The sequence below is a fragment of the Carettochelys insculpta genome, chromosome 6 (assembly GCF_033958435.1).
Source record: "Carettochelys insculpta isolate YL-2023 chromosome 6, ASM3395843v1, whole genome shotgun sequence".
Lineage (NCBI taxonomy): Eukaryota > Metazoa > Chordata > Testudines > Carettochelyidae > Carettochelys > Carettochelys insculpta.
Genome location: NC_134142.1, coordinates 101,515,135 through 101,542,269, shown reverse-complemented (window position 1 = coordinate 101,542,269; position 27,135 = coordinate 101,515,135). Strand labels below are relative to the sequence as shown.

Genomic DNA, 27,135 nt, shown 5'->3' with positions numbered 1-27,135 from the left:
GCTGCTGGTAAAGATTATTTTTTTCTTCCTATTATACAAAATAGTGAAAGGTTTTTACCACAGAGCAACATTTAAAAAAAAAACCAACAACAAACTTGACGTGTGTAACTTATTGCAGTTATCAGAGAAGTAGCTGTGTTAGTCTGTAGCTTCGAGAACAACAAGAAGTCTTGTGGCACCCTACAGACTAACAGATATCTCTTTACTGCAGTTATTTCATTTGATTAAACAATACCCTTACTACTTAAAATTAGAAACTTTAGTCTTAAATTTAATGTGAATCAATTGATTAAAAATACATTATAAATAATTCTTAATTTACATACTTGATTACTTTAACTTTACAAGATCATTATTGAAAAAATGTCGGAGTAAAAAGAAAGTAGAAAATATTTAACTATAGCCTTTCCTATTTAAAAATACAATATATTACATGCTCACAGTACTTTTCCTTGTGCGAACTGTGTACTGATACCATGTGGTTTTATATTTGCTCAGTTTCTGTACACAATTATAACCAAGAGCTTATTTTTCTCTGTACTGTTATGCAGAGAAAACAAAGGGCACATGGTTGTAATGCTTCAAATTACTTGTTTTCAGAAATTAATGCTCTTTAGTTTCATTTTATAAAAAAGAGCCAATTTTAATCCTAAACCCTAAATAAGATTTTTCCAGTATTGAGGAATTCTTAATGCATTTACATTTCATTTCCAGGGTGTACATCTTCCACTTCACAATGGTAACTGTTCTATTGGCAAGTATATCCACAAAACAAGTTTAACTAGCCAGACATTTCAGTCAAAGTTGGTCCTCTGACACGTCAAGTTTTCTTTGTGGAACAAACAAGTTTCCTTGTGAAATTCCATCAGCACCATTTGAATCTCCAGGACATGAAGATAAACTACAAATTGCATTCAGCCCTCCAGGCGTACGGAAGAAACCTTCAGTCGCTGTCCTTGGCTCTTTGGGTTTCACTGGAACACTAGACTGATTGGAAAGGAACAAAAAACATTTTTTTTGTTACAGATGCTGAAAGCTAGATAGGAACTTAAAGCTAGAATTTGGAGAAAAAATTTTCTACGTTACTTTTTTTCCCTTCATAAATACCATCTTGTCATAAAATTCACTCCTCACATTCCCCTAACTGTTTTCCTGTACTCCACAAAAGAGTTCCTTGCCTATCCCTTAAAAATCCCTCATGGCTTACAATACCCTTACCACTTAAAATTAGGCATTGAAGTAGCTCCTTGATCTGCTCTATGTGGCAGATAGGGCACAAATCTCTATTAAAACTCAAAATAGTTTAATAAAAATAAACCTATTTAAATTAACACTTTAAAAAAATAAAATCATGTAAATTAATTTTAAAAATTAATGGATGCTGCCCAGTTTTAAAGAAAGTCAAACCACTAAACTGCTGGAAGTCACTCATTTAGCACCCAGACCCAGAGTTCATTGAAATTCTACATCAGGTTTTGACAGCAGTAGGTGCAGAAATGTTTTCTTCAGTTCAGTTTACTGGACTAAATTAGTTCAATGAATGATTCATTCAAAATTAAGAAACCAATCAGGAGCTGAAAAAGTAGAAAATCGTATGTCCTCAATCTATGAATAAGTATTAGATGTGAGAAAGAAAAGATCTACTAACTATAAAATCTTTAGGGACATGGTGACCAAAACCAATCAATTCAATTCTCTAACTACAGATACTTTTTTAAACAAATCAATTAGATTTAAAATGGCAAAATATATTTTCATAAACACTGGTAAACTTTTACTTATGTTTCCAACACAATTAAGGTAGTTTTATTTAACTAACAAACACCTTAAAGTGCTCTTTGGTGTTTTTTTAAATTTACATTTGATTTCCAATAGTTTGACATTAATCACAAAAATTAATCACCTAGTAAATAAGAAATGCCTCATTCACCATTTCTTAACAAATAAGATGTAAAAACTCTAAGTCTGAATAAAGGCAAGTTAAGCTATGTAACAGTTTTAATATGTATAGATATAGGGTATGTCTCCACTACAGAGTTTTGTAGACATACCTGGGGTTTTGTTGACACACCTGATGGAACACCACCACACAAAATGTGTTTTGTCAACAGAAACTGTCAACAAAAAAGCCATGCAGATGCTCTGGGGGGCCCTTTTGTTGACAGAGCAGATCAAAAGACCAATCTGCTTTTATGCATAGACATGATCTTTCGACAGAAGTCCTGTCAGAACATCTCTTCCGACAGTAACTTCTGTAGACATAGCCATAGTGTATCTTATTGGCTACGTCTACACTAGCCCCAAACTTCGAAATGGCCACGCAAATGGCCATTTTGAAGTTTACTTATGAAGTGCTGAAATGCATATTCAGCGCTTCATTAGCATGCGGGCGGTTGAGGCACTTCGAAATTGACGCGCCTCGCGGCTCATCCCGACAGGGCTCCCATGAGCTCGTGGGAATAAGGGGACTTTGAAGTAGGTAAGGTCCTTTTGAAAAGGAGCCCCGTCAGGACGAGCCGCGCGGTGGCGAGGCGCATCAATTTTGAAGTGCCACGGCCGCCTGCATGCTAATGAAGCGCTGAATATGCATTTCAGCACTTCATTAGTAAACTTCAAAATGGCCATTTGCGTGGCCATTTCGAAGTTTGGGACTAGTGTAGACACGGCCATAGGGTAGCAAAAACAAAAAAAAATCCCCCCAAACCAACCAACCAAAAAACAGCACCACGCTTCATGTAAAGGTTATATTTAATTGCAAATCAACAAGGTTTTAACCAATGGGAATCAATCTTATAACAGATAAATATGTTTTAATCATATTTGCATTTAAATCAAGTTTTCCTTGATTGCAGATTTAAACCATGATTAAAACTAGAGATTTAAATTTACTTTGATTAAAATGCCCTGTTAGCAATAATTCCAATCTTTATTGGGAGTTATTCAGTTTTTCCTTGCTCATGGCCCTTGGACACTACTATACTAGAAATAACATCTAACACTTAAAATAAGATAGCAAACTTGTACCTAATAGTAATCTTACCTGCTGTAAAGGAATTACTGCAACTGATTTTCCATTTTAATCACACTCGGTTATTGGTGATTCATTTTTAACCACTCTTTCTTGTTGCAAGCACACATTCTCTGAAACAGGAATAACAGGCTCTGGTTTTGGAGAGATGGGTACTGGCTGAAGTATAGGATTTGGTGAAACTTGAACACCAGCTGGTATGAGTCCTAAATGTTGTAGTGTAAAGTTCAGAACTGAAGAGCTTGGGTTCTGGACAGGATTACTGTGACTTGAATTAACACACGAGGTGTTTACTACAGGTGCAGCAGCTATAGAAGACGGTGATACCATTAACTTCAAGGGTGTAACATGAAAAGCAGGAATATTAACTGCTGTAAATTCAGAAGCTGTGACTGGAATGACACCTATGAAAGAAAAATGAAGTTGGAAATTAAAAATCAACTTTTAACTAGGGTGTGCATGAAGAGCGGGGTTCAGCTGGGGATGCTAGGTGGGCTGAAACAGCCTACTTGCTGTGAACTGAGGCTACTTTGGCTAGGATGGAGCACCTGGACTCCAAGTGCACCTGGGACCAGGGCTGCTTCAGCCCAGCTGCAGCATCCCTGCCCACCCTGCTGCCATGGGTGGGGACGGAGGGGCACTCCAGTGCAGCCAGAGCAGCCCTCGTCTGCAGTGGCCCAGCTCAGGCATGCTGCAGGGCAGGGGTGCTCCGAAGTGGCTGGAGCAGTCCTCGCCCATGGAGGCCCTGGGTGCACCATGGGGTGGGGGAGCTCCAGCCAGGCCAGAGCAGTGCCAGTCCCTGGCAGCGGGGCTGCTCCAGCATGGCTGAACTGGAATGGCCACTGCAGCCAACCCTCCCTGCTGCCCAGCTGCCCCCTCCCTGTGGAAATGAGTCTCAGGTCAACTGACTCAGGCTCAGGTTGTGGGCTAAAAATAGCACTGTAGCCACTCAGGCTTGAGCTGGAACCAACCTAGACTCCAAAACCCTGCATGGAGGCAGGGTTTCCGAGGCTGGGCTCCAGCCAGAGGCCAACTATCTACACTGCTAGGATTTTCACCTTGCAGCCTGGTCTCTGTAAGCCTGAGTCAGTTGATCTGGGCTCTGAGATTCACTTTTGTGGGGTTTTTTTTTATTGCAGTGTAGATGCTCCTTGGGATGCCAATGGAGTCAAATCCATCACTGGTATAGTTTCACTGACTTTTGCTTGGTGAAACTGGTCCACAATGCTCAAAATCAAACAACTTAAATCAGCATAAATACCTATGTATTGTACACATACACACCAGCAATGGGTGAACTGTAGGTCACGTGTGGTATCCCAGACTTTTCCTTGTTAGAAAAAATGGCATCATTGCCATGCTGTGTGCACTGAGCAAGAGGGATAAGATACCCAGAAGGAAACAAGGTCTGAAAAAGAAAGGATAATTTGTTTGTTTTTCCCCACAAAGGTGCAATAAGAAACATCCGTGATTTTTTTTTTTTTTTTAGTTTTCAGGTAATCCTAATGCTACTTTCCACCGCTCCCCACCCCCAGGGCTTTTGCTGCATTCTTTTCTGCTGATTATGTCAGAGGCTTGAACAAGACTCCCTCAAACACTGGTCATTAGAGGGCAGCAATCTTCAGTATTTAATTCAAGCCCCTCCCTTCCTCAAAAAATAGTGTGCTGCATTTCTGTTACCCTCCAATTCAGATGTCCTTTATAGCAAATGTTGACAAACCAAAGCATGGACTCAGATGGCAATATCATTCCATTCTCACATCACAGGAGACTTTTGATACAAGACTCCAGCAAGATAATCCAAGATACAGACTAATTAATGATGAGGACCACTATGGAGTGTTGAGTTTTGCAAATGAGCAAAAAAGCTAACTAAGTAGACTGTACAGAAGAAAATCTAAATTGCTCATTTGTTTTGGCATGGGCCCTAGTGATACTTCATGTTCTATTGATTTTTAAAGGAACATGGTTTTAGAACTACAGATATGTCCATGTCATGAAATCTCAGCATTACATAATATAGCACAATGAAAAATTTGAGAAGAACTATAAGAAGTTTTGGGTGTAGTCATGCAAAAATGTACATACTTCTACTGGATGCAAAATAAACCTTTGAAATTAAGTACAAGAGGAAAATTAGACTTTCCAGCAGAATTTCTAATGGAATCAACCTATCAGAGAGGTTACCTTCATTATAAATACTACTGAAGAGTTTATTCCCCCTCCTCTCTACATACCTTACAAAGTAGAGTCTTAAGAAAAATGAAAGCTCAAGAATAGACTGAAGACCAAATGCACCACAGAAGTTTCCTGTATGCTTGCACTCTTAATAAATCTCTGGAAAGCTGTACAAGTATACCTCATGAGCAGGAACAGCAAATGCTACAGGCACCTCTTGGGTCGTACTGGCTCTGATTTTATATTCTGAAAGACCTTCTCTCCTTTCATGATCAAAGCAACATTCCATATTGTGGTCTAGTTTCTCAGATTTGTGCTGGCTTCCTTCTTGGGAATTACTGACTTCAGACTTCAAGCGTAGAGCTCTAGATGGTCTTTCATCCTGACGAGAATGTCCCTGAATAATTATATAGTATATACAGACAACAAAAGACCTTTTAAAGATGACTTTTATCATCTATATTATTAAGCATATAATTTAAAATTGTGTATTTGCTCTCATTATATACCTTACTTTTATGTTTCAAACATAAATCCCATTCATTCACTAATTTTTTTGTGGTACTATGGTAAAAGCCTCTTAAGGATCCATAACATCAAACACTAATTTGTCTTTCTATATTTTAAGTGCCAAAAGAACCAGCACAGCAGGCTCTACATTACCCACTTCTGCCCCCAGCAGCTTACTAGATGTTCCATGGTTGTGAAGGAGCTCGGTCAGAGCATACTACTTTGATGATCAAGAGCTATGTTATCAAACACAACTTAGAGAACAGCCTAAGCACTGCTAAAGTTAACTAGGATGCTGAACTTAGAGTTACCATATGAGAAAGAGGACCTTTCCACAAGAGGGCATCTGTATCAGTATTACCGTCTCACATTAATTAATGTATTAATGTTATAGTATACATAGTACATTAATACACCACGAGTTGGTAGATACTCATACATGCTGTCAAAGGCATGTCCTGTGTTTTTATGAAAGGTCAAATATGGTAACCCTAGCCAAACTGGTCACCAAAGCTACATCTGCACTAGAGAGTTTTGTAGAAAAATGCTGGTTTTGTCAACAAAATTTGCATAGTACCCCCACTAAAAATGTGTTGGAGCTTTGGTTAACAACCTTCTGCCTCTTTCCCCATAACACCCTTCTCGACAGAATCTGAGGGAAAAAAAAAAGCTGTAGATGCTATGGGATTTGGGGGGCGGGGGGAAGGGCTGAGTCACCAGGCAGCCCTGCCTGCTGTGCTTCCAGCTGGCCATTCTGTCGAGAGAGCGGCCAGGCTGTCCAGCCACTCTCTGTCAACAGAGCAGACCACTTCTTCAATCTGCTTTGCTGTCTGGCCACAATCTGTCGACAGTTTTGTCAGAAGAGCTCTTCCGACAGTAACTTGTGATGACAGATTGCAATAGTGTAGACATAGCCCAAGTGTCCCAGGATTGAGAAACAAGGGTCAGAAAGACATATGCATCCCCACTTCCCAAGTGTAGCAGCACAGACCACATATGCCTAGAAATTTGGCACAAGAGGTTTCAATTTCTTATCCCCTTAATATTTTGTTTCATGGTTTATAATCCTATTGTATAGGCAGTCAGGAATTAATAACACTAATAAAATTAATAACACTAAATAAAAAAAATCCTTGAGATGCTGAGTGCTTGAATGACTCCGGAAAGACTGCATCACATCCTCTGGCAGACAGCAAATCAAGATATCAGTTTTGGTTGTTGCCTGTACTTTAAAAAAGTTCTGTTAAACAATTCTAGGTGCTACTTTTTTCTGAATCGAACTATTTTGGAAGAGACAACTTGATTTAAGGTTCGGCTTTGCAAAAATATGCTTTGAAAGAATTATACATCTGAACGTTTGCCAAGCACCACCTAAACTATGAACAAAGGATGATGGACATTCACTCTCAAAGAAGGCAAGTTCAAGATTCATCCTTAAGTGTATGTATCATACAAACACTGAACACTTGCATAATTCATAACCACGGGGAACTGAGCATCTTAATTCAGTACAGTCTTTCCGTGTATGTCTCTCCTTACCATCTTCAAACAACAAAAAGTTCTTACTCCATAACACTGGTGTGGTATCCTGGTATACAGCCAACCACTAGCAGGACTTTAGAGCAATATACTTCCATCAAGGTTTAACAACATTTGTACAAAACTCAAAGGCCATGTCTGCACATGCCCCTCCCTTTCGGAAGGGGCATGTTAACGACGCACTTCAGAACAGCTTAATGAGATGCCATTATGCTAATGTTGTGTTTCAAAAGTGCTGCTTTTGAAATGCAGACTGGCTGTATAGACGTGGGCACTTTGAAATAAACCCCACACTTAGAAATTCCCTTATTTCCAAAACAAATCGGGAATAAAGAATTTCGAAGCGTGGGGTTTATTTCAAAGTGCCCACATCTATATAACCAGTCTGCGTTTTGAAAGCAGCACTTTTGAAGCATGACTGGCTGCCATTATGCTAATGAGGCACAGAATATGCACTCAGCACCTCATTATCCATTCCAAAGTGCCTCATTAACATGTCCCTTCCGAAAGGGAGGGACATGTGTAGACATGACAAGAGTTTTGAATTAAAAGTTCCCAAGATTGTGCCTGAACCATGTTCTATACAAGGTGTTCATTTGTGGATTGTATTAGGATCCCAAACACTTTTTAACAGTAACTCATCAGACTACAATATTAAGGTGAAAAAAATTATACCTTTTCTTACTTACTGTATAAACATCTTCCAGACTTTTCTCATCACTCTTACATTTTTTAACTGAACTGTTCTCCTGTAATGCATGAGACCTTTTAAGGGACTTCTCTGGTGTTAATGCAGTTTTTGTAACTTGTCTCTTTTTAGCCATCAAGTTCCCAGGATCATCTTCTCCTGTATTACTGCCCACCTCTTCAGTGGCCATTTGATTAAGCAGTATTTTTGAATTAGCATCCAAAACACTTTTAGTTCCAGTCACATTGGGACAGGACACAGACTGTAACGTAACATTTGGGCTGTGTGTAGCCACAGTCTGGGCTTGGGAAGGATTGAAATATATTGTATATGAAATAGAAGGTGTTTGAGGTAGTATTACTGGAGAAACTGAATTGTGGATAAGAGGCAGGACACCCAGTGGCTGAAAAAGAGATGGCGTCTCACAAGATGATGTAGTGCTAGGTTCACATTTCTGAAGAGATTCATCATTAGAGGTCAATTTACAGTCTAAGGGAGATCTTGTCAATTTCATCTTTAATTCTCTAAAAAAACAAAACCAAGAAATACATATTTAAATAAATTCAGAAGTGCCCTGGCCCTTTTATGTCATCACAAAGAAAAAAAGAGGAACTTGATGGAATTTACACTACGCTCCCCATTAAATAATGTGAAAATAATGCTACTGAAAATTATTAAGTTTAATAATTACTGGCTGGCTAATTCACAATGGCTGATTAAGTACACCTCACACATTGTAGTCCAAATGTCAGATAAGCATCTCACTACAACACTAATGTAAACATACCTTGATTGTCCTCCCATGGGTTGTTTACAGATTGCTGCAAGCTGAGCCATTTTCCTTGGCAAGGATGATGAATTTTGATCAATATCTGCTTGAGGGGAAAAAAGCCATAAACAAAAATTGGATTCACTTTTAAGAATGCTGTTTATACAGTCTGCATAGTTTAATTGTTCATAACAGAATATCAAGCCTTTAATCTTCATGTTGCCATTCAATTATTGTTCAGGCTGGATATGGCAGTTGGATAGTGGCTTAAGTAAGAGGGTTCAATGCAGTTCTTTGTAGAGAAGTATTCACAAAGGACAACATGAGGCACCAATTAATACTTTTGCTGGGACACCTGGATCCCAAGAACTGCAATGAAAGGTCACCTCAACTTTAAATGTGGCAGATCCTTTCAGAAGGGTCAGGCTGAGCCATTGTTAGGATTGGCAGGATTGAATTTTTTAATCAAGAAATGTCAGTTTCACAGACAAGAAATAGATCCATCCATAATCAAAATGTACATGTAAGCAAAGAAAGAAAAATGCTAATTGAGAACTTAGAATTTAATTTAAGGACATTTACGTTGTATTATTTTGGCACATGATGTGGAGAATATATATTTCAGAAGTGATAAAGCTTTACTGTTTGAATTTCAAAATGTAGTGTAATTAAATAATAATTCTCTGGCTTCCCAGAGTTTCCCACAAATATGAAAAAGTTAAAAATGAATAAAAATGGCAGACTGCTTAAAATAATATTACTCACTGATGTTATAAAAAAGTAAAAGCCAATGCCCACCAAGCCTAGCCACAGTACAGAAAGGTACAATATGCATAATCCTTAAAACATATTGCTAATACAATACTTACCTTCATTTTGACTTTCTTATAGATTTGCATCAATATTCTTATGTAATAAATTTCTCTAACAAAAAAAAACTGTGAAAACACACAACTTATGTAACTTTTAGTAACTGAAGTAGGCAACTACAAATAGTGAGCCAAATCTGGACCAGATATAAAATGGTTGCAACTCTATGTTGTAGATACTAACAAAAGGTCTAGATTTGGTAAAAGGGAACAGCTTCCTATACTTTATATTATGAAATATCAAAGTTATTTGGAAAAGTCCAAGCCTTCTGAATCTATCCTCATTATCAATCTTCTTCGGCCTCAGATGTAAAGAACTGCACCTATATTACTAAGTGCCAAACTTTTCTGTTGGCCCCATTATGCCCATTTCTGACAGTATCAGTCAACCGTAACCTCTGTTTGTATTTCCAGCATGCACTCACCCTTTCTTCAAACTGAAGAAGTTAAACATCAATATCTTTTTAACAAGAGACCTCATATAATATTAATAGCACATCCATTGTTGTATGCACTTGTTATAGCTGTATGGGTCCCAGGCTATTAGAAAGACAGAATGGGTGAGGTACATCTCTCTATGGGACCAAATTTTACTGGCAGAAGAGACAAGCTTTCAAGCTGGCATAGCCTTCCCTGATGTAAGGAATGTACTCCAAATTAGCACAGTTAAATACCAGACCACAGAATCAGAAGACTGCAAGAAACCTTGAGAGGTCATCTAGTCTACTCCCCTACACTCTCTGACAGACCTAAGACTGAATTTTTGGAACTCAGTCTTTCTTCCCACCATCAGTTGGTCCAATAAATATTAACTCACCAACCTTGTTTCTCCAGTAGCCTGTCCAGAGAAAAACAACAGCAATTTGCTTTTCAATACATACTTGTGCTTGTCTTGCTGGGGCTGCATGGAGCAGAATGGATCTTCCGCCGGTCACTTTCAATAGTCTTTACTAACTTTATTAGAGATGGATGTCGAGTGAAGCTTTGCTTGTCCCTCGAAGGGAAGAGATTTTTTGAACACTGTTCTTTGGGAGATTTATATTTTGCAGAATTAGACGGAAGTAAAGAACTGGTAGTAATTAAAGGCTTTGTATCTAAAACAGAAAGTGCAAAACAAAAATATCATATGTAACCTGAACAACAGAACACTTCTTTTAATATTCTGTTGGTACTTAGAGTGCACGGATTATCTGACAAAGTGAAAAAAGACCCTTTAGAGAAAAATTAAAGTGCCCTTCAGTCTAAATTTTTCAAGGGGGAAAACACTGCAATTCATGACCCTTAAGACAGCAGAAGGAAAGGAAAGTCGTACACTCACCCTGAATATCTGGTAAAACCTCTGGTCCTGTCCATTTGAATGCTGGCTTTCGGCCTCTCTCTTCTGTAACATGAACTTTCTTGATAAGTTCGAGACTACTGAGAACATTAGCTATGTCATACAGTCTCCTAATTTTGGCTGAAATAAAACAAATAATTCAAATTCCGTGTAGCATTTCTGGGTTCTCTAGAAACATAGAGTAGGTCATAGTTATTTCATGTTAAGTTAAAGATGCTTTTCCACCCCCAACATGTTACACAAAAACAAAAACAGCTGAGGTTACTGAACCCAGACTAGCTCTCATTTTGCAACTGATGGATGGAACTCTATTTTGGATCCTTTAAAAACTTTTTTTCTAAATGCCTTCACCTCAATATTGTGCAAACCTACAGAAACCTTACACTGAAAGCTGGTAGCTAGAAATAGGTGGGAGGAAGAGCAGAAATATCCTAAAACACACTGGAATCATCATAATTCACATGCAGAATCCTTCAACTATCATATATCCTGATTAGTAATTTAAGATACTACCACTAGCTGCAAGTTTTAAAAACCAAATGAATTACCACTAAAGAGCCTGACTTCAACCAGAACACATCCAGGCTCAGTTTCTCCCTTTGGGGGAAAAAGGATATCATTCACAAAATTCAGGGCTCTCCTTGTTAGCCAAGATTGTGGTAATACACTGGTCACATTTTACAGAGAGATACCATCTTCCTGAAGATAAGCAATGCCCTCAAAATGTGTTTTGTCAGACACACCAGATTGTAGAAGAGAAAGAGGAAAAATAAAAACCACGATGCAGTGGAGAAGAAACTACTAATGGAAATTACTGAGGACTGATCCTGGCATTGTTCTGTGTGTACAGTTCACACAAAAGCCAGAGGGAGTTTTGCCTGTGGATCAATGACAGGAGGGAGTGCTAAGAAATAATATCACAATTAAGGAGACATGAACTATTAGGGTCCACGCAGACTTACAGTTGTAAGAGCCAACATTTTAAATTCTACTTCCTCTCGTGAGATTAACTACAGCCTGGACTTTTAGAAATTGCTCTAGAGTTCAACCAACAAAGCAAGATTACCAAAATGAAGACTTGTCTTGGGCAGTGACACGAAAATCTTTGTGACAGATAATGGGGAAGCAAAAAATAAATAAAAAAGTTTCATTATGAAAAAAAAGTTACCAATAAGCAACGTGATGATGTCACTACATAAACAGGGTCTAGGATCTGCCCTAGCCACCGGAAGGTCCATGGCTCCAACTGTTGCCCCCTGGTATGGATAAGGTGCAGCTCCAGTTACCTCACCCTTCCCCACTCCAGCTAGAGACTGCTGGAAAACTAAATACAGGATAACCCATATTCTTCAACCTTCACTTCTATGGTGCAGCTGGCAGCGGGTTTACAATAGATACCTGGCCAACTGCATTCCTGTCTGGCTGTGCAGCTCTGGAGGCAGCACCCCTGTCAGCAGCAGGTCAGAAGAAAGGGTGGCAACCCTGTGTCTTCCCTACAGTAGCGTCACAATGCCCCCCAGCTTGACTACCTTTTGGGTCATGATGCCCATGATACAAACAACATGAAATGTCAGATGTAAAACATCTGAAAATATGAAACTGACCAATTAAAAAATCTCTGGGTATGAAACTGGCCAATACGAACTGTAAATTTGGTAGGGCCCTATAAAATAGATTTTTTAAGTCTTTCACATATATTTGGCTGCCACTCCACAAATAAATCTTGGGGACACCTTGTGTTAAAGGTATAGTTAGTTCCTTCATAACTTAATTAGAAATATATTATTGGAAGTGAAAAAGATTCCCATTCCAGTTTGCAACATTATATTTAACAATTACAACTCACAGGAATCATTAGAAACAAAGCTGTAATAGTAAATCAAGAGAAATATTTCATTTAGAGAAAAATCAAAAGCAAATGAATAGAGACAAAATTTATGTAAATAGACAACCAAGACAGCTCCAGAAGCATTTCACTTACTCTTAAACTTGCTTTTATCCAAATCTTCTACATGGTCCTCACCAATCAAAATTCTAGCAGCAACTTCAAGGCTCACTATTTGAGGAGTTGATACAAGAAACAACATCACAAATTTCTGACTCATCACTCGTAAAGACTTGTCTTTCCTGCTATTTACTGAAGCTACAAGAAAGGAGTAAGGATTAAAATGTATTAAGTGACATGCCTTCTGAAATGACAGTTCTGAAAAATATTAAAAAAATTAAGTGCAAGTTGGACTTCTATAGTCTGGACTTTCATAGTCCGACAACCTCATGGGTGCTCCCAGCCTGGCACACTCATGGGGGCAAAAACTGGGCTCAGCATCTCCTTCCCCGGTCTCCCAGAGTACCCCAAATAGCTCAAATGCAGTGCTCAGGAACACCTGGGGGAAAAGGCTGGCTGTCCGACAGCTACACAGCTAGTGATTGGGCCAAGAGTGCAGCCTGACAAACCCTGAGGGTTTGCACAGATGCAAGGCTCAGTGCACTCCTGGCCAAGAGACTCTGCTGCCTCTCTCTCTCTGTCCCCACACCATCCCCAAATGCCCCACCCTCATTGCCTGCTTGGTCGATGACAGCCCCTTTGCTACTGTCAGAGTGGGCCTTGCAGCTTGCAACAGTAGAAAGGGTAGCATTGACTGCCCATGGTCTAGAAGATTCCCTGGTTTGGGACCAATCAAGTCCTGAGAGTGGCGAACCAGGGAGGTACAATCTGTAACAAAAATGTTTGTCAGCAATAATCTTGGTCTTAAGTAAAACAGCTGAAAAAGAATGAGAAGTATTTTGATGCATTTCAGGCTTTAGGATAAAGAGATCTGTTTTCTTTTGTTAAGATACTTTTAATTACACATGTACAGTCTTCCTGGCATTAACAGAAAAAGAGTACCTGCTCGAAATTCCATCCCTGGGAGTTCAACAAAACACATTTCTGAATGCTCATTTGGGCCATCAAGTTTGGTCGCCATCTCTTCATTTCTGTCACTGTCTAACTCAAACTGATACTCTCTCTTCTTGATCATCTCAATTTGTTGTGTGTATTTGTTCTCTTCACCAACTTTTTTCAAAGTCTGCAAAGTTCTGTTGAGATTATGACGCCCATACCAAGCATATCTGTTTTTGGCAAGGCGGCTCACCATATGTAGGCTCTCTAGCACATTCACAATATCATATATGCGTCTACGTTCCACATCTATGAGGAGACAGAATATTAACACGTGTTTTAAAAATTTGGATCATGTAGTACTGTTCTTAGCATATGTATTTTTGAAGCTGGTTTACCCAGCATGGTAATTTAAGGAACAATCATATTGTGATAGTCTGTACATAGCCTGCATCAAATCAAATCTTATTGTAATGGCACCCTTGGGAAAACTGTGGGTGCAGCCAGAGAACAACCTCCATTCTTCAGCATCCCATCACAAATCACACCGATAATTTGGAGAAACAAAAATTTAACCCAAGTTATTTCCAGTAGCTGTGGAAATTATTTATATGTTCTACATAATACATTATATAAAGTTCTTAAAAACTTCTGCAAATAAAACAGCAGACACACAGAGAAATAATGTTGTTAATTAAACATATTTCCATTTCAAACTTAGAAAAGGATTGCTATAAAAATGGAGGACTTCTTTTCTTTAATAAAAAAGGAATGAACTAAAATTAGTTTAAGTGTACATTCTAAAACATTTTCATAATTGAACTGTGCAAATACATATCAAAGATGAAATGCTGGTTTTACCAGAATCAGAGAGGTAGCTGTGTTAGTCTGTATCTTTGAGAACAACAAGAAGTTGTTAGTCTATAAGGTGCCACAGGACTTCTTGTTGTTCTGGTTTTACCAGCGTATTCATAGAAATAGGTTAGTACATATTCCTGATTACAAATATGGTAGAGAACATGCATAGACTTACTAAGCTCTTCTGCTACTTCATCAAGGCAAATATCACTATTCTCTGCAGTGGTTGGGTAATTAGGATATCTAGCTAAAAATTTGTGACACAATAATCCTAGACTTTTCTCTTTACGGCTTGGTTGAGATTTCTCATATTCATCTCCCAATAAATGCTCCTGCACAGAAACAAGCAATAAAGAATTTAATGTTTTATGTATAAATGTTAAGTTTCACTGTTTAAATGCCAGCATCTGGTACTGACAAACAATATCTAGTGCTTTATCCTCAGCAGCTGATAAGCGTCCAAATAATAAAACTAGTAAACATTATTTTCCATGTCTAACAATTAAAATGGTATCACAAATAGTTAATATTCCAGAACTCAAATCTAAACAAAGAAAGTGATATACATTCAAAATTATGGGCAAGTGAATTTAATAATGAATACAAATTCCTAGCCAAAATATGTGATAATCTAAGCAGATTTCCAGTATAACATAGGCCACAGAACTTCTCCAAAATTCCTTTTGAATTAAAGTATACCTTTAAAAAAAGAATAAAATCTATTATCTAGATTTGCATTAAGTCAACAGGCAAGCCCCAGTATAATTCACAGAAACTTTTACAACCTACATGTAAACATTGCTTTTCTTCTACGATTTCACTTCTGTCAGAAAGTACCCTCTTTTGTTCTCTGTTTCTAATCTCAGGACTAGCTGCGCTGATCAGTATTTTAAGGTTAGCAGTTGGTGTCCATGGATCCCCATGAGGAACTTCCTTAGACTTTGGAGGTGTAGTCAGAAGTCCAGAATTAGGCTGGATCTCTGTTAATATTGAATGTGAGATAGACGACTGTTTCAGAGGAGTTTTCACTATGCTTCTTTGTGGTTTAGATGAGTGATTTTCCTGCCCAAAAAAGTTAAACAAAACAGTCTCATAAAAATCAGAGAAATATCATGCATAAGACTGCATTTCAACAAAGAAACTACAGCATCTGCTCAAGACTGTCCCTATAAAAATGCAGGAACAGATTTACACAGACACATCCCTTGAACCCAAATCAGGTTTATTTTACCTGCTACCCAAGATCCATAAACCTGGAAATTCCGGATGCCCCATCATCTCAGGCATTGGCACCCTCACCACAGGATTGTCTGGATATGTGGACTCTCTACTTAGACCCTATGCTACCAGCAGCCCCAGCTTTCTTCAAGATACCACCGACTTCCTCAGGAAACTACAATCCATTGGTGAGCTTCCTGAAAACACCATCCTGGCCACCACGGATGTGGAGGCCCTTTACACCAATATCCCACATGAAGATGGATTCCAAGCTGTTAGGAACATTATTCCTGATGAGTCCAAGGCACAAATGGCGGAGCTTTGTGACTTTGTCCTCACCCACAACTGTTTCAGATTTGGGGACAAATTATACCTTCAAATCAGTGGCACTGCTATGGGCACTTGCATGGCCCCTCAGTATGCCAACATTTTTATGGCTGACCTGGAACAATGCCTTCTCAGTTCTCATACCCTAGCGCCCCTCCTCTACCTGCGCTACATTGATGACATCTTCATCATCTGGACCCATGGGAAGGAGGCTCTTGAAGACTTCCACTGTGATTTCAACAATTTCCACCCCACCACCAACCTTAGCCTGGACCAGTCCACAAAAGAAATTTATTTCCTGGACACTACTGTGCAGATAAGCGACGGTCACATAAATACCACCCTATACCAAAAACCCACAGACCGCTATGCTTATCTACACGCCTCCAGCTTCCATCCAGGTTGTTGAAGCACATGACTTCTCTGTGTTTGGGCAGCTAACATTCAGCTTTATTGAATTCAATAAGGCAACAGATAAGCCAAACTGGACACTAGTAAAACAAGGTCCAGCAAGGCTGCTTGATGCAGCTAACTCTAGTATTTTATACCCTTCCACAAACAAGCCCAGTGTCAGAGACAATTAGTTAGAGAATCGTAAATCACTTTCCAAATAGAAACCGTTATCAGCAAGGAAAAACAGGTACAAAGGAGCTGGATCCCCAACTCCAGTTAATTAACGCATTCCATAGAGCTCATCCTCCCAGCCATTGCCAAACAGGTCAAGGAAAGGACAGACTCTTGTGTGCATGCAGAAGTAAGGGATGTGAAATGGCTTCTGTACAAGATGGCTTCCACAAGGGCATACTACACGATCCATTGTTTACAGCCAGGCACTAAGGTACAACCGTATTTGCTCTGATCCAGACAGAGACAAACATCTACAAGACCTTTACCAAGCTTTCCTCAAACTACAATACCCACCTAAGGAAGTGAGGAAACAGACTGATAGAGCCAGATGGGTACCCAGAAGCCACCTGCGACAAGACAGGCCTTGCAAGGAAAACAAGAGAACACCACTGACCATCACATACAGCCCCCACCTAAGGCCTCTCCAGCGCATCATCAGTGATCTGCAACCCAGCCTGAACAATGATCTTTCACTCTCACAGACCTTGGGAAGCAGGCCTGTCCTCGCCTATAGACAGCCTGTCAACCTTAAACAAATCCTCACCAGCCACTACAAATCACAAAACAGTGACTCTAGGCCTGGAACCAGCCCCTGCAACAGTCCTCGCTGCCAACTCTGCTCACATATCTACACCAGTGACATCATCGCAGGACCTAACACCAACTATACCATCAGGGGCTCCTTTACCTGCACATCTACTAATATAATATATGCCATCATGTGCCAGCAATGCCCCACTGCAGTTTACATTGGCTAAACTGGACAGTCTCTGTAAAAGAATAAATGGACATAAATCAGACATCAGGAATGGTAATGTACAGAAGCCTGTGGGGGAACACTTCAATCTCCCTGGACACTCAGTGGCAGATTTTAGGGTGACAGTCCTAAAACAAAAAAATGTCAAAAATCAAATAGAGAAATCTCTGAGCTGCAATTTATTTGCAAATTTGACTCCATTAACAATGGATTAAACAGACACTGGGAGTGGCCTGCAGCTTACAACGGCAGTTTCTTTGCTCTGGGTGCTCATATCTCCCCATTAGACTCTGACAAAGGCTCACATCCCCATCTGATCTGATTTGTTTTTTCCTCTTTTCATAAGTGCTGTTGACACTGGGCCATTTCCACCTTGCTGAATAGACCTTGTCAGCTCTGGCCCTCCCTCTTACTGGGACCCCACTCTTTAAACACCCCTCTGAAACCAACCCCCCACTCATGCATCTGATGAAGCGGGTCTTTGCCCACGAAAGCTTATGCTCCAAAATAGCTGTTAGTCCATAAGGTGCCACAAGACTTCTTGTTGTTCTCGAAGCTACAGAATAACACAGCAACCTCTCTAATACATTTCAATATTGTTCTTTATGCTTGTCAACTACCAAATAAGTTTGTTCTCTTGCATAGCCCATGGACAAATTTGCAGTCTTTATTCAAGTTAAGACTTCTATTAACTCAATGAAGTCTTGGCTGAATAAAGCTTGCCACACTGACTGTGGCCTTATAATGTGCAATATGCAGTATACCTAAGTACCTCTTCTTCCATTAACCTTCTTGCATCAAGTAAAAAAAAAAAGTGTTGTGAGCAAGACATGAGAAGTAATTCTTTTGCTCCACTCTGCACTGATTAGGCCTCAACTGGAGTACTGTGTACAGTTCTGGGCCCCACATTTTAGGAAAGATGTGGAGAAATTAGAGAGGGTCCACAGAAAAGCAACTAAAATGATTAAAGATCTAGAAAATATGACCTATGAGAAAAGATTAAAAGAATTGTATTTGTTTAGCTTGGAAAAGAGAAGGTTGAGAAGGAACATGACAGTTTTCAAGCACCTACAAAGGCGGTACAAGAAGGAAGAAGAAAAAAATATTTTTCTTAGTCTCTGAAAACAGGCAAAGAAGCAAAGGGCTTATATTGCAATAAGGAAGGTTTAGATTGGACACTAGGAAAAATTTCCTGTCAGGTTGGCTAATTGTACAATCTCCATCGTTAGAGATATTTAAGAACAGGTTAGATAAATATATAACAGAGATGATATAGATGGTGCTTAGTCCTCCCATGAGGGCAGGGAACTGGACTTGATGACCTTTTGGTCCCATCTCGAATTTTATGATTCTATGAATAAGAGAACTTAAAATAAAACTCAGGTTGGCTGTTAATCCATGGCTAATTAACCCCATTTGGGGGGATAATGCCAAAAATTGTCTGAGAAATGTTAAAAACTACATTTGATGACCAGGGTGTGAGTCCCCCACCAAGATGCCCATTATCCCTTTCATTGAAAAGGAGAAGGGCAGGGGCAAGTAAAAGGCAAAAATAAGGGCCAGGAATTACTGACACAATTACATCTATTGCTTTTGTTTATAGCAGGTCATGCTAAGGAATGGGCATGCTTGTTTAGATGTTTAGCATTTTATAGGACAGAGCTGCCTCCTCTTTTGAAAAATAAAGCTAATGAATTTCCAGCACAGAGCCCATCTTCCTCCTAAAATGAAACATATAGCAAATTTCAAATCTTTGATACCACTGTGAACTGATTCTTGCTGCAGAATCAAATGGCTTAGTGTTAGGAAAACAAACAAACAAACAAACAAACAAAACCCAAACCAAAACAAACAATCCCCCCCACAAACCAAAACTCTGATTTCCAACAAAAGGTTATCTTGGGTTAATGCTTAAGACATTCACTTATTATTAGCAGTTATATAAAAGTGATATGTAATATTAATATAGCTTCATCTGTACATTTAAAGCTGTGTATTGTTTCTTTTATGTTTATTTGATATGCCTAGAAAAATGGGGCTCCATCACACCTGTCATCAATTTTCTCTTTTACAGCATTTTAAAATAAAGTTATTTAGACAGCTATTATTTTACTTTACAGCACATGAATATATGAAATTGGTTAAAAAAAGGAATACTTAATACATTCTTGGCCTAGGACCCAAAAACCTCCCTTCAGTGAAGTTTTACCCACTTCAAATGACATTCTAGACACAGAGCTTTCAGCAATACATTCACTATAAAGTTCAATATAAGCTAATTACTTAGCTGCACAAAAGCTTAGGAGAAAAGGACAGTGATTAAAATGGGTTCAGTACAGGTACTGGAGTTTGCTGAAATCTCCGATTTTTTTTAAGAAAAACTTTTAGTCATCATAACTGCAGAGTTTTTCATGTCACTTGTAGAGTTGAACCATGCAAAAACCACCACAAAACAGAGTACAGTAAAATCCCTACTTATGTGCTGGTTGTGTTCCTAGGCAACTGAACATAAGTTGAATTTTGCACTAATTGAGGGGGAAATTAGAACCCCCCACCAGCTCCACTGGGGAGCCACCTGGCTGGGGGGAATCCCAGGAGCCTGACAGGTGATGCAGCACTTCACCTGGTGGCTCCTGCCACAGCTGGTGAAAGCCAGGGAGAAGACACTCCGCCATGGCTGTTTGTCACCCAGGTCCTCCAGCTGGGGGAAGCTAGGGTGAAGCCCTGCCACCCTACCATTCTGTTCACCAGTTCCCCCAGCTGGGGGAAGCCGACGAGAAGACCCATCACCCTTCCAGTCTGTTCTCCGGCTTCCCCCAGCTGCAGGAGCTGGGGACTAGAACAGGGAGCTGGTGGAGGAGCTGTGCTCCAGCCAGTCCCTGGGAACCCCAGGAGCATATTGGTGTGTACACATGAATAACTCACAGCTAGGGTTTCCATTGTTGATTTCAATTTGTGTTAATCCAAGTAATGTGCAAGTTGAAATCCCATAAAGAGGGGTTTTACTGTTCACTTTTCCAACTTCTCTGTAAATCCGACTCATGATGGTTGGGCAGCGTAGTTATAGAGCAATGCCAAGTGAAGTGGGTTTACAAATAAGGCCTAGCAGTGAAACACAATCACATCATGCAGGGTTAACACATGACTCTGAGCTGGTCTATGATATAACATTAATTGACAGGACAGTGTCAGCCTAAGTGTCTCCAGTAAAATTTTGCTCCTGCCAAGGAAAGTACCTCACTGCACTGACTTAATAACTAGAGCCCTGCACATCTGTAGATGCGCATATCTAGGACTCATTTGTGCGGATACCCATTTTGTATCTGGAACCTTGCAAACATGGGGATGCCCGTGACTCATTTTCGCAGACTTGGATCCCAACTTTTTCTGTGCCGGGCTCTATTAGTAACTCCACCTACGCCAGAAATATAGGCAAGGTGGGTCGCCGCTGCTGTTACGCAGACTGCCTGTTACTGTCTGCCCTAGGACGGAGCCCCACACGGGCAGTGCAAGCAGCCTGGTGGGGACGCACACCGCCAGCACAAGGAGTCTTGAGTGGCCCCAGAAAAGCGATTTAATGACTACGGCACCTCTATGCCCCCGTCACTGAAGTCCCCAGGGGTGCGCAGCACCCTGTCAGCCTCACGCAGTACCTGGTCTTCGGTCCCCATCTCCCGTCGGGCGCTGGGGCTCCGCTCACCACTCCTGGCCAGCCGGGCTGCGCGGGTCATCGAAGGCGCGGGGCTGCGGGCAGCAGCGACGGCATTTCAGTGCTGACAGCCCTGGAGCGGGAAGGGAGCGGCGGGTAAGGCGGGCGGGAAACTGGGCTGACACCCCAAGGCGGTAAGACAGGAGAATAGCAACAGGACAGCCAGCGCCGGGCACCTGTTAACGCCCCCACCTCAGCCCCGCCTCACACAACGCACCCCACCAGCGGCAACCACCCCGCGCCCTGCGACCCTAACTGTTTCCCCAGTCCTACCTCAGCCCCCGCCCGGCCGCGCGCCAATCACAGCGCCCCCGCCGGCACCCCGCCGCGCTGATTGGCTGCGGGCAAATGGGCGAGGTTCTTCCGGGATCCGGTTTAAACGTTTGGCGCCACCAGCCCCGCGCTTCTATTCGTTGTTCAGTCCCGCCAGGCGGCGTCTGGCTTAGAGTGAGATCTGGAGAGGTCCTCGCAGCGTCGGGCTAACTGCGGTTCCGGCTGAGGCCCGCAACTATCTGTGCGGCGGCTACAGGAGGGATCCCCCACTTACTGCCGGGCCGCTTGCTGTCGATTTGAATTTAAGCCGCTGATAGAGGAACTTGGCTACTGACCCAGCGAACGCTCCCCACCCTCGCGGGGAGGGGGGACAGCCTAGCCAATCACAGCCCGGCGTCCTGCCCGCCTAACCAATTACAGCCCCCCGGGGTACTTGGTGCGCCGCCTACTCCTGACCGCTGAACTGGCAAAGTTCGGAAAGTTTCTGAGCCGAGAGTTTGGCGGGTGCGAGGCGCGGGAACTGGCTGGTGTGCGGCAGATGGGGGAGGTGTGCTCCCCTGTTCCCGGCTGGCGTCTTACAATGTGGGAGACACCCGTTTCTCCTGTCACTTTCTCCGTCTGCGTGCAAATCGGTGGCACCTTATTTTATTGGGGGCTAGTGCAAAGAAGGGTGTCTCTCCCCCAGTCTGAGAATCCATCTTTGTGAATGTAGCGGCCTCACTCACCCAAGCTGTACGTGCCACTGGAAGGGGTGTATTAACGAAACGAAGCTAATGTGTGTGTGTGTATACAAGGAGAGATTCAAACGAGCGTTTCACGGAAAATTTCTCTATACAAATTGTGTTTATTATGCCTATTCTGGGTTGGTATTATCGATTCATGTGATTCCATTTTGCAAAACAATATACTTTTACTCCTTTCCAGATCCACCTCCTTCACAATCTTCCTTTCAGAAGACTGATGCCTGAACTTACAATAACATGGAAAGGTTTGAATGCTAGGGAGAGTATTCCTGTGGAAAACTTACAAGGGCATCAGCAGCACTTGCTCTAGTGGTGTTTGTTTTTTTTCATTTGTGTGCCAGTGAGATTCTGTAGCCTTGGCTGTTGGGTGCCTATGAAAGTCTAATTTGGATGAGTACGTCTGCACTCTTGTTCTCCAAAATATGTCTGCCAATAATTTCATGGCTGTTTTCTCTTTCCAATTCTAATGCATCACTATTCCATACTGGTTTCTTTGGATCTATGTGACTATTGTCTTTCTTATTCAGGGCCTGCTCAAGACTCATGTAATTCTTCCACATGCAGATTTTTTGCATTGATTTTTAAATTATTTGGGAATATGCTTACAACCTTAAACACTTAAACTACATTTTAATTCCCTTTATTATGTTTCTTAATTGCTTTGCACTATAAACCCTAAACTCTAAATATATTGGCAGGGTCTTCATTTCTTGCAAACTCTGGGCACCAACTTTACAGTAGAAAACAAGTTAGATCAATTTTAAATCATCTAGATAGGCTAGTTTATGAGTTAGATGTGCTTATTGTGATTCATCACACCTGCTTAAAAAATGCCAAACGCGTTGCCCAAGAAAAACCTGATTAACTGGTATTAGCTAAACCGGTTTTTGAAAATGGGTTCAGGCAAGAAGGATATCTTTTCCTTCATATGCCTGTTGAGTCAGCTCTCTAGCTGTCACAGACAGCAAAAACATTTTACAGAAAGAATTTAATAGCTCACTAATTGAGTGTTTGTGTGGAAATGAATAACTAATTATTTACTTTGTGGAAAGGGGGCTTCTTACACTTTTGCTCCATGAGATAATAATGCAAAAGTTGTCTGGTATCCATGTTGTGCTGTTGAGAGTGCAGATTTTATAGTGTTTGTGTGTGTCTCTCTCTCTCACACACATATTGTGCTGTTGAGAATACAGACCTTTAGTCAGTCTCTGTGTCTCAGAGAATTATTTTCAATTTCCAGCTGTACTGATTGATATTTGAATTTAAAGTTCTATTCCACACGTGATGTTCCATTGAAGTGGACCTAGGGTTGTGAACATCAGTTATTTAAAATAAACATTTTTAGGGTGATTTCTTTGCTCAAACTAAAGGGTGAAAAAAAAACCCAATGTAATCATTTGAAGTAAATCTGCTAACTTCACCAGGTATTATTCATGTAACAACCAAAACCATTTGATTTGTCTAGCCATACTCTCTCTCTCTCTCTCTGTGTGTGTGTGTGTGTGTGTGTGTGTGTGTGTAAAAGATGGTCTGCAAGACATAGTTACTATATGCTTTACTAGCCAAGGTTATTGCATTTGTGATGTGCAACATATATAAAGAGTATTCTAGCATTTAAGAAACAGTGGGCTTTTAACAAGGTTACTGTGATGATGAGAGATGCTAGGAGTGATGGAATTGTCCAAAGTAATCTAAATGCATAGTCAATGTACTCTTGTGTTCAGCAATCAAACACAGCTGGAACAATTCAGGCTTTCAAATTAAAGCTAATCCCAAGATGTTTTCATTTACACTGAGCTTTGGAACCAATTCTCTTTGTAACCCCATGATCCCTACACAAACATACTTGTCATGTGTCTGTGTCCTTCAGTCTGAGGAACATCACTCACTTTAATGCCAAAGTCACTGTATCTCACATATAGTTGGTATCCCCTCACTTTAACTTGCAGAAAATTACTTATTGAAAATGAATCGTGACACTGAGATTAGAGGAAGAATTATTAATTTTAAATGAATGAATCTCACAGCATTCTAAATTTCTTCTCAAGTAACTTTTTTTATATCCTCCGTTTTAGGCCCTTGTTACATGTTTCATCCCACATTTGGGATTCAGCAGTCATTAATACACGCTGTGCAAGTGAATGAGCAGTCCAGAGGTAAGTACTGATTTTTTTTTTTCCTCAGTGTAGCCCCTTTTAATTATGTATACTTAACAGATTAATCTGAGGGGTAGCTCTTACTCTATAGCTTCACAAAAAAAAAGCAGTCTTGTAGCACCTTAAAGACTAACAATTTATTAGATAATGAGCTTTTGTGGGTAAGATCCACTTAGATTCTTCAGAAGAAGGTGTTTACAGGACTGCTTAGTAGACCAAAATATTTCCAACCATTTGGTTACTGCATTTTTTTTTTTTTTTTTTTTTGCACATACCCCCTCTTTCTTGATTTGAATAGGGTTATGGAACAATTTAAGAATTCTTAGATACTGCCTTATTGTAACCAGCATCCCTGCCAGCTCTTTAAATAGGTTCCTGTGGGATTTTGTCACAGCTCAACCAGCCTTCATTTCTCTGTTTTGGTCAACTTTTGCATGCTCTTCTCTGAGCCATATTTTTCAGATCAGTGCATGTTGCCAACTGTGTACCTTTTTTTTTTTAAATAACTTTTTAGTTTTAAGAATTTTGCCCATGATTATGATGCTGCACTAGTCAAACTTGTAATTGTAATTAATGGCTCCCATAAAGATAAATGAACACCATTGTGTCTAAGGAATTTCTCCAAGATCATTCTAATCAGGAAATTCCATACATTGGATACAATTACAGTAGTCCCTCGAGTTATGCGAGGGTTGAGTTCCCACACACCCTTGCATAACTCAAATATTGTGTAAGTTAGAGGGTGACTCTCTTTCCCCAGTAGAACACACGTTCTGCAGCTGGGCAAGCAGTAGGAGCACCTGGAGCTCCTTTTGAAAGGCAAGTCCTGGGTTTGGGGTGGGGGGCAGTTGGGGAGGGTTAAGCCTGGTGGTGGGTTGAGGCTGTGGGAGAGGGGTAAGGGGTGTAAGCCTGGAGTGGGTTAGGCCTACAGGGGAGCATGGGCTGTGGGGTAGGGGTGGATTGAGCTGGAGCTGGGATGGGGTTGGGCGTGGGATTGAGCCAGAGCTGGGCACAGGGGCGGGGGAGGGTGTTGAGCTGGAACTGGGGGAGTAGGATTTTGAGTTGCACTTAACTCACATTAATACACGTTAAGTGCAGCTCAAAAATCATGCATTTTGAGGGATTGCTGTCCTATAATGCCATCACTGACGGCGGGTGGGGGGTGGAATATGACAAATCAAATGATGCCCATAATCTTCTAATTTAAAAACAAGACAAAAGGGCTCTTGTTTGGTTTTTTTTATATTGGCAATTCAGCTTTTGTCTACAATATAGAAGGAAAAAAGTGTGGTTTCTACAGATATTAGGAAATTATACCATCTCGAGAGACTGAAAACTGGGTGTGATATGATGGCATACACCACATCACCTTTATTACTGCCTGATTGTCATTGATTATGTTTACTGTGCCTGCTTATAGCAACTTTTTCAAGCTATCTTTTTGGGGCTGGCTTTAAATCTGACAGACATGCAACTGGCTGCTATTTGCTGGGTTTTCCTCTTTAATGTTTGTCGCATTTTAATTCTAAGTCTTAGTAAATATATTGCAGCAAGAGAGTCTTTGTTAACAATTCAATACATTAATCAACTAAAGTATGAGCAAGCACCCATAATAAACATGCTCAAAGACAAACAAGGTTCTTCAGCAAAACTAGGACAGATGAGACTTTACTTTCTTGATGGTTCTAAAATAATAATTAGTAGGATAAATGGTCTCAGAAGGGTAGCTGTGTTAGTCTGTAGCTTCACAAATAACAAGCAGTCTTGTAGCACCTTAGAGACTAACAGTTTCTGGTCATGAGATTTTGCAGGTATGACCCACTTCATCTGAAAGCTCATGACCTAATGAATGTGTTAGTCTCTAAGGTGCTATGTGACTGTTACTTGTGAAGCAGGTCTGAATACTGAAGAAAAATCTTTCAGGCCCTCTGTACAGACTCAGTGGAGGAGGAGGAATGGACACTAGCCCCATATTTTTTTCCTACAAAGTCCTTTTTAGACTACCTTTTAAAGGAATGACACTGTCTGGAAAGCGGGAGCTTACCCACTGAAAAGTGGGTGCCTAGCTTTTCTGTAGAGAGCATGTGTTCAAAGCCTGCTCTATCATCTTACCATTACCAGAGTTGGTAATGATAGCAGCTAAGTGCTTAATACTGTAAGATAGCACAGTCTATGGATACTTACCTGTTAAGCAATGGATCTCTGGAAACATGATATACAACTAAGGGCACCACGGTATAGGCTTTGTATCAGTGCAGTGAGGTTTTTATAGGTGCTTTAAAAATCAAAACACACAAACAAGGTCATGGATTTGTAACATTTGTTCATAGTAAACATTACTTGTTCATGCTAGTCGTCTGCCTGATTTCAGTAGTGTTGCATGTAATACTGATGCATTATTCAATGTGAGTACAGGTTACAGAATAGGATCACAAATAGAATTAAAATAGTCAAATATACCGAGGTTGCTATCTCTTCAAAATCTTTAAGATTTACCTTTTGAGCTACCAACATGTGCACATGCCTAAATTGAATGAGAACTTACTTGTTTTTTCTTTGCCCCAACCTTTCTCTATTTTTTTCCATTCATCATGTTGGACCTAAAATCACATTATAATCTCTTCATTTCAGAGGCCATATTTAATATTTTCAAAAGCATCTACATGATT

General features: G+C 40.4%; 1 protein-coding gene across 1 annotated transcript; it reads right to left on the bottom strand.

The window, feature by feature from the left end:
• Window positions 1–381: 381 nt before the first annotated feature.
• E2F8 (E2F transcription factor 8) lies at window positions 382–21,316 on the bottom strand. The gene is given in 13 exon segments (XM_074998542.1): window positions 382–987; window positions 3,041–3,432; window positions 4,313–4,436; window positions 5,388–5,603; window positions 7,945–8,467; window positions 8,731–8,818; window positions 10,463–10,675; window positions 10,900–11,037; window positions 12,899–13,060; window positions 13,805–14,122; window positions 14,832–14,988; window positions 15,446–15,718; window positions 21,239–21,316. Coding segments are annotated over 13 exon segments (2,871 nt in total). The 3' UTR covers window positions 382–798.
• Window positions 21,317–27,135: the final 5,819 nt, after the last annotated feature.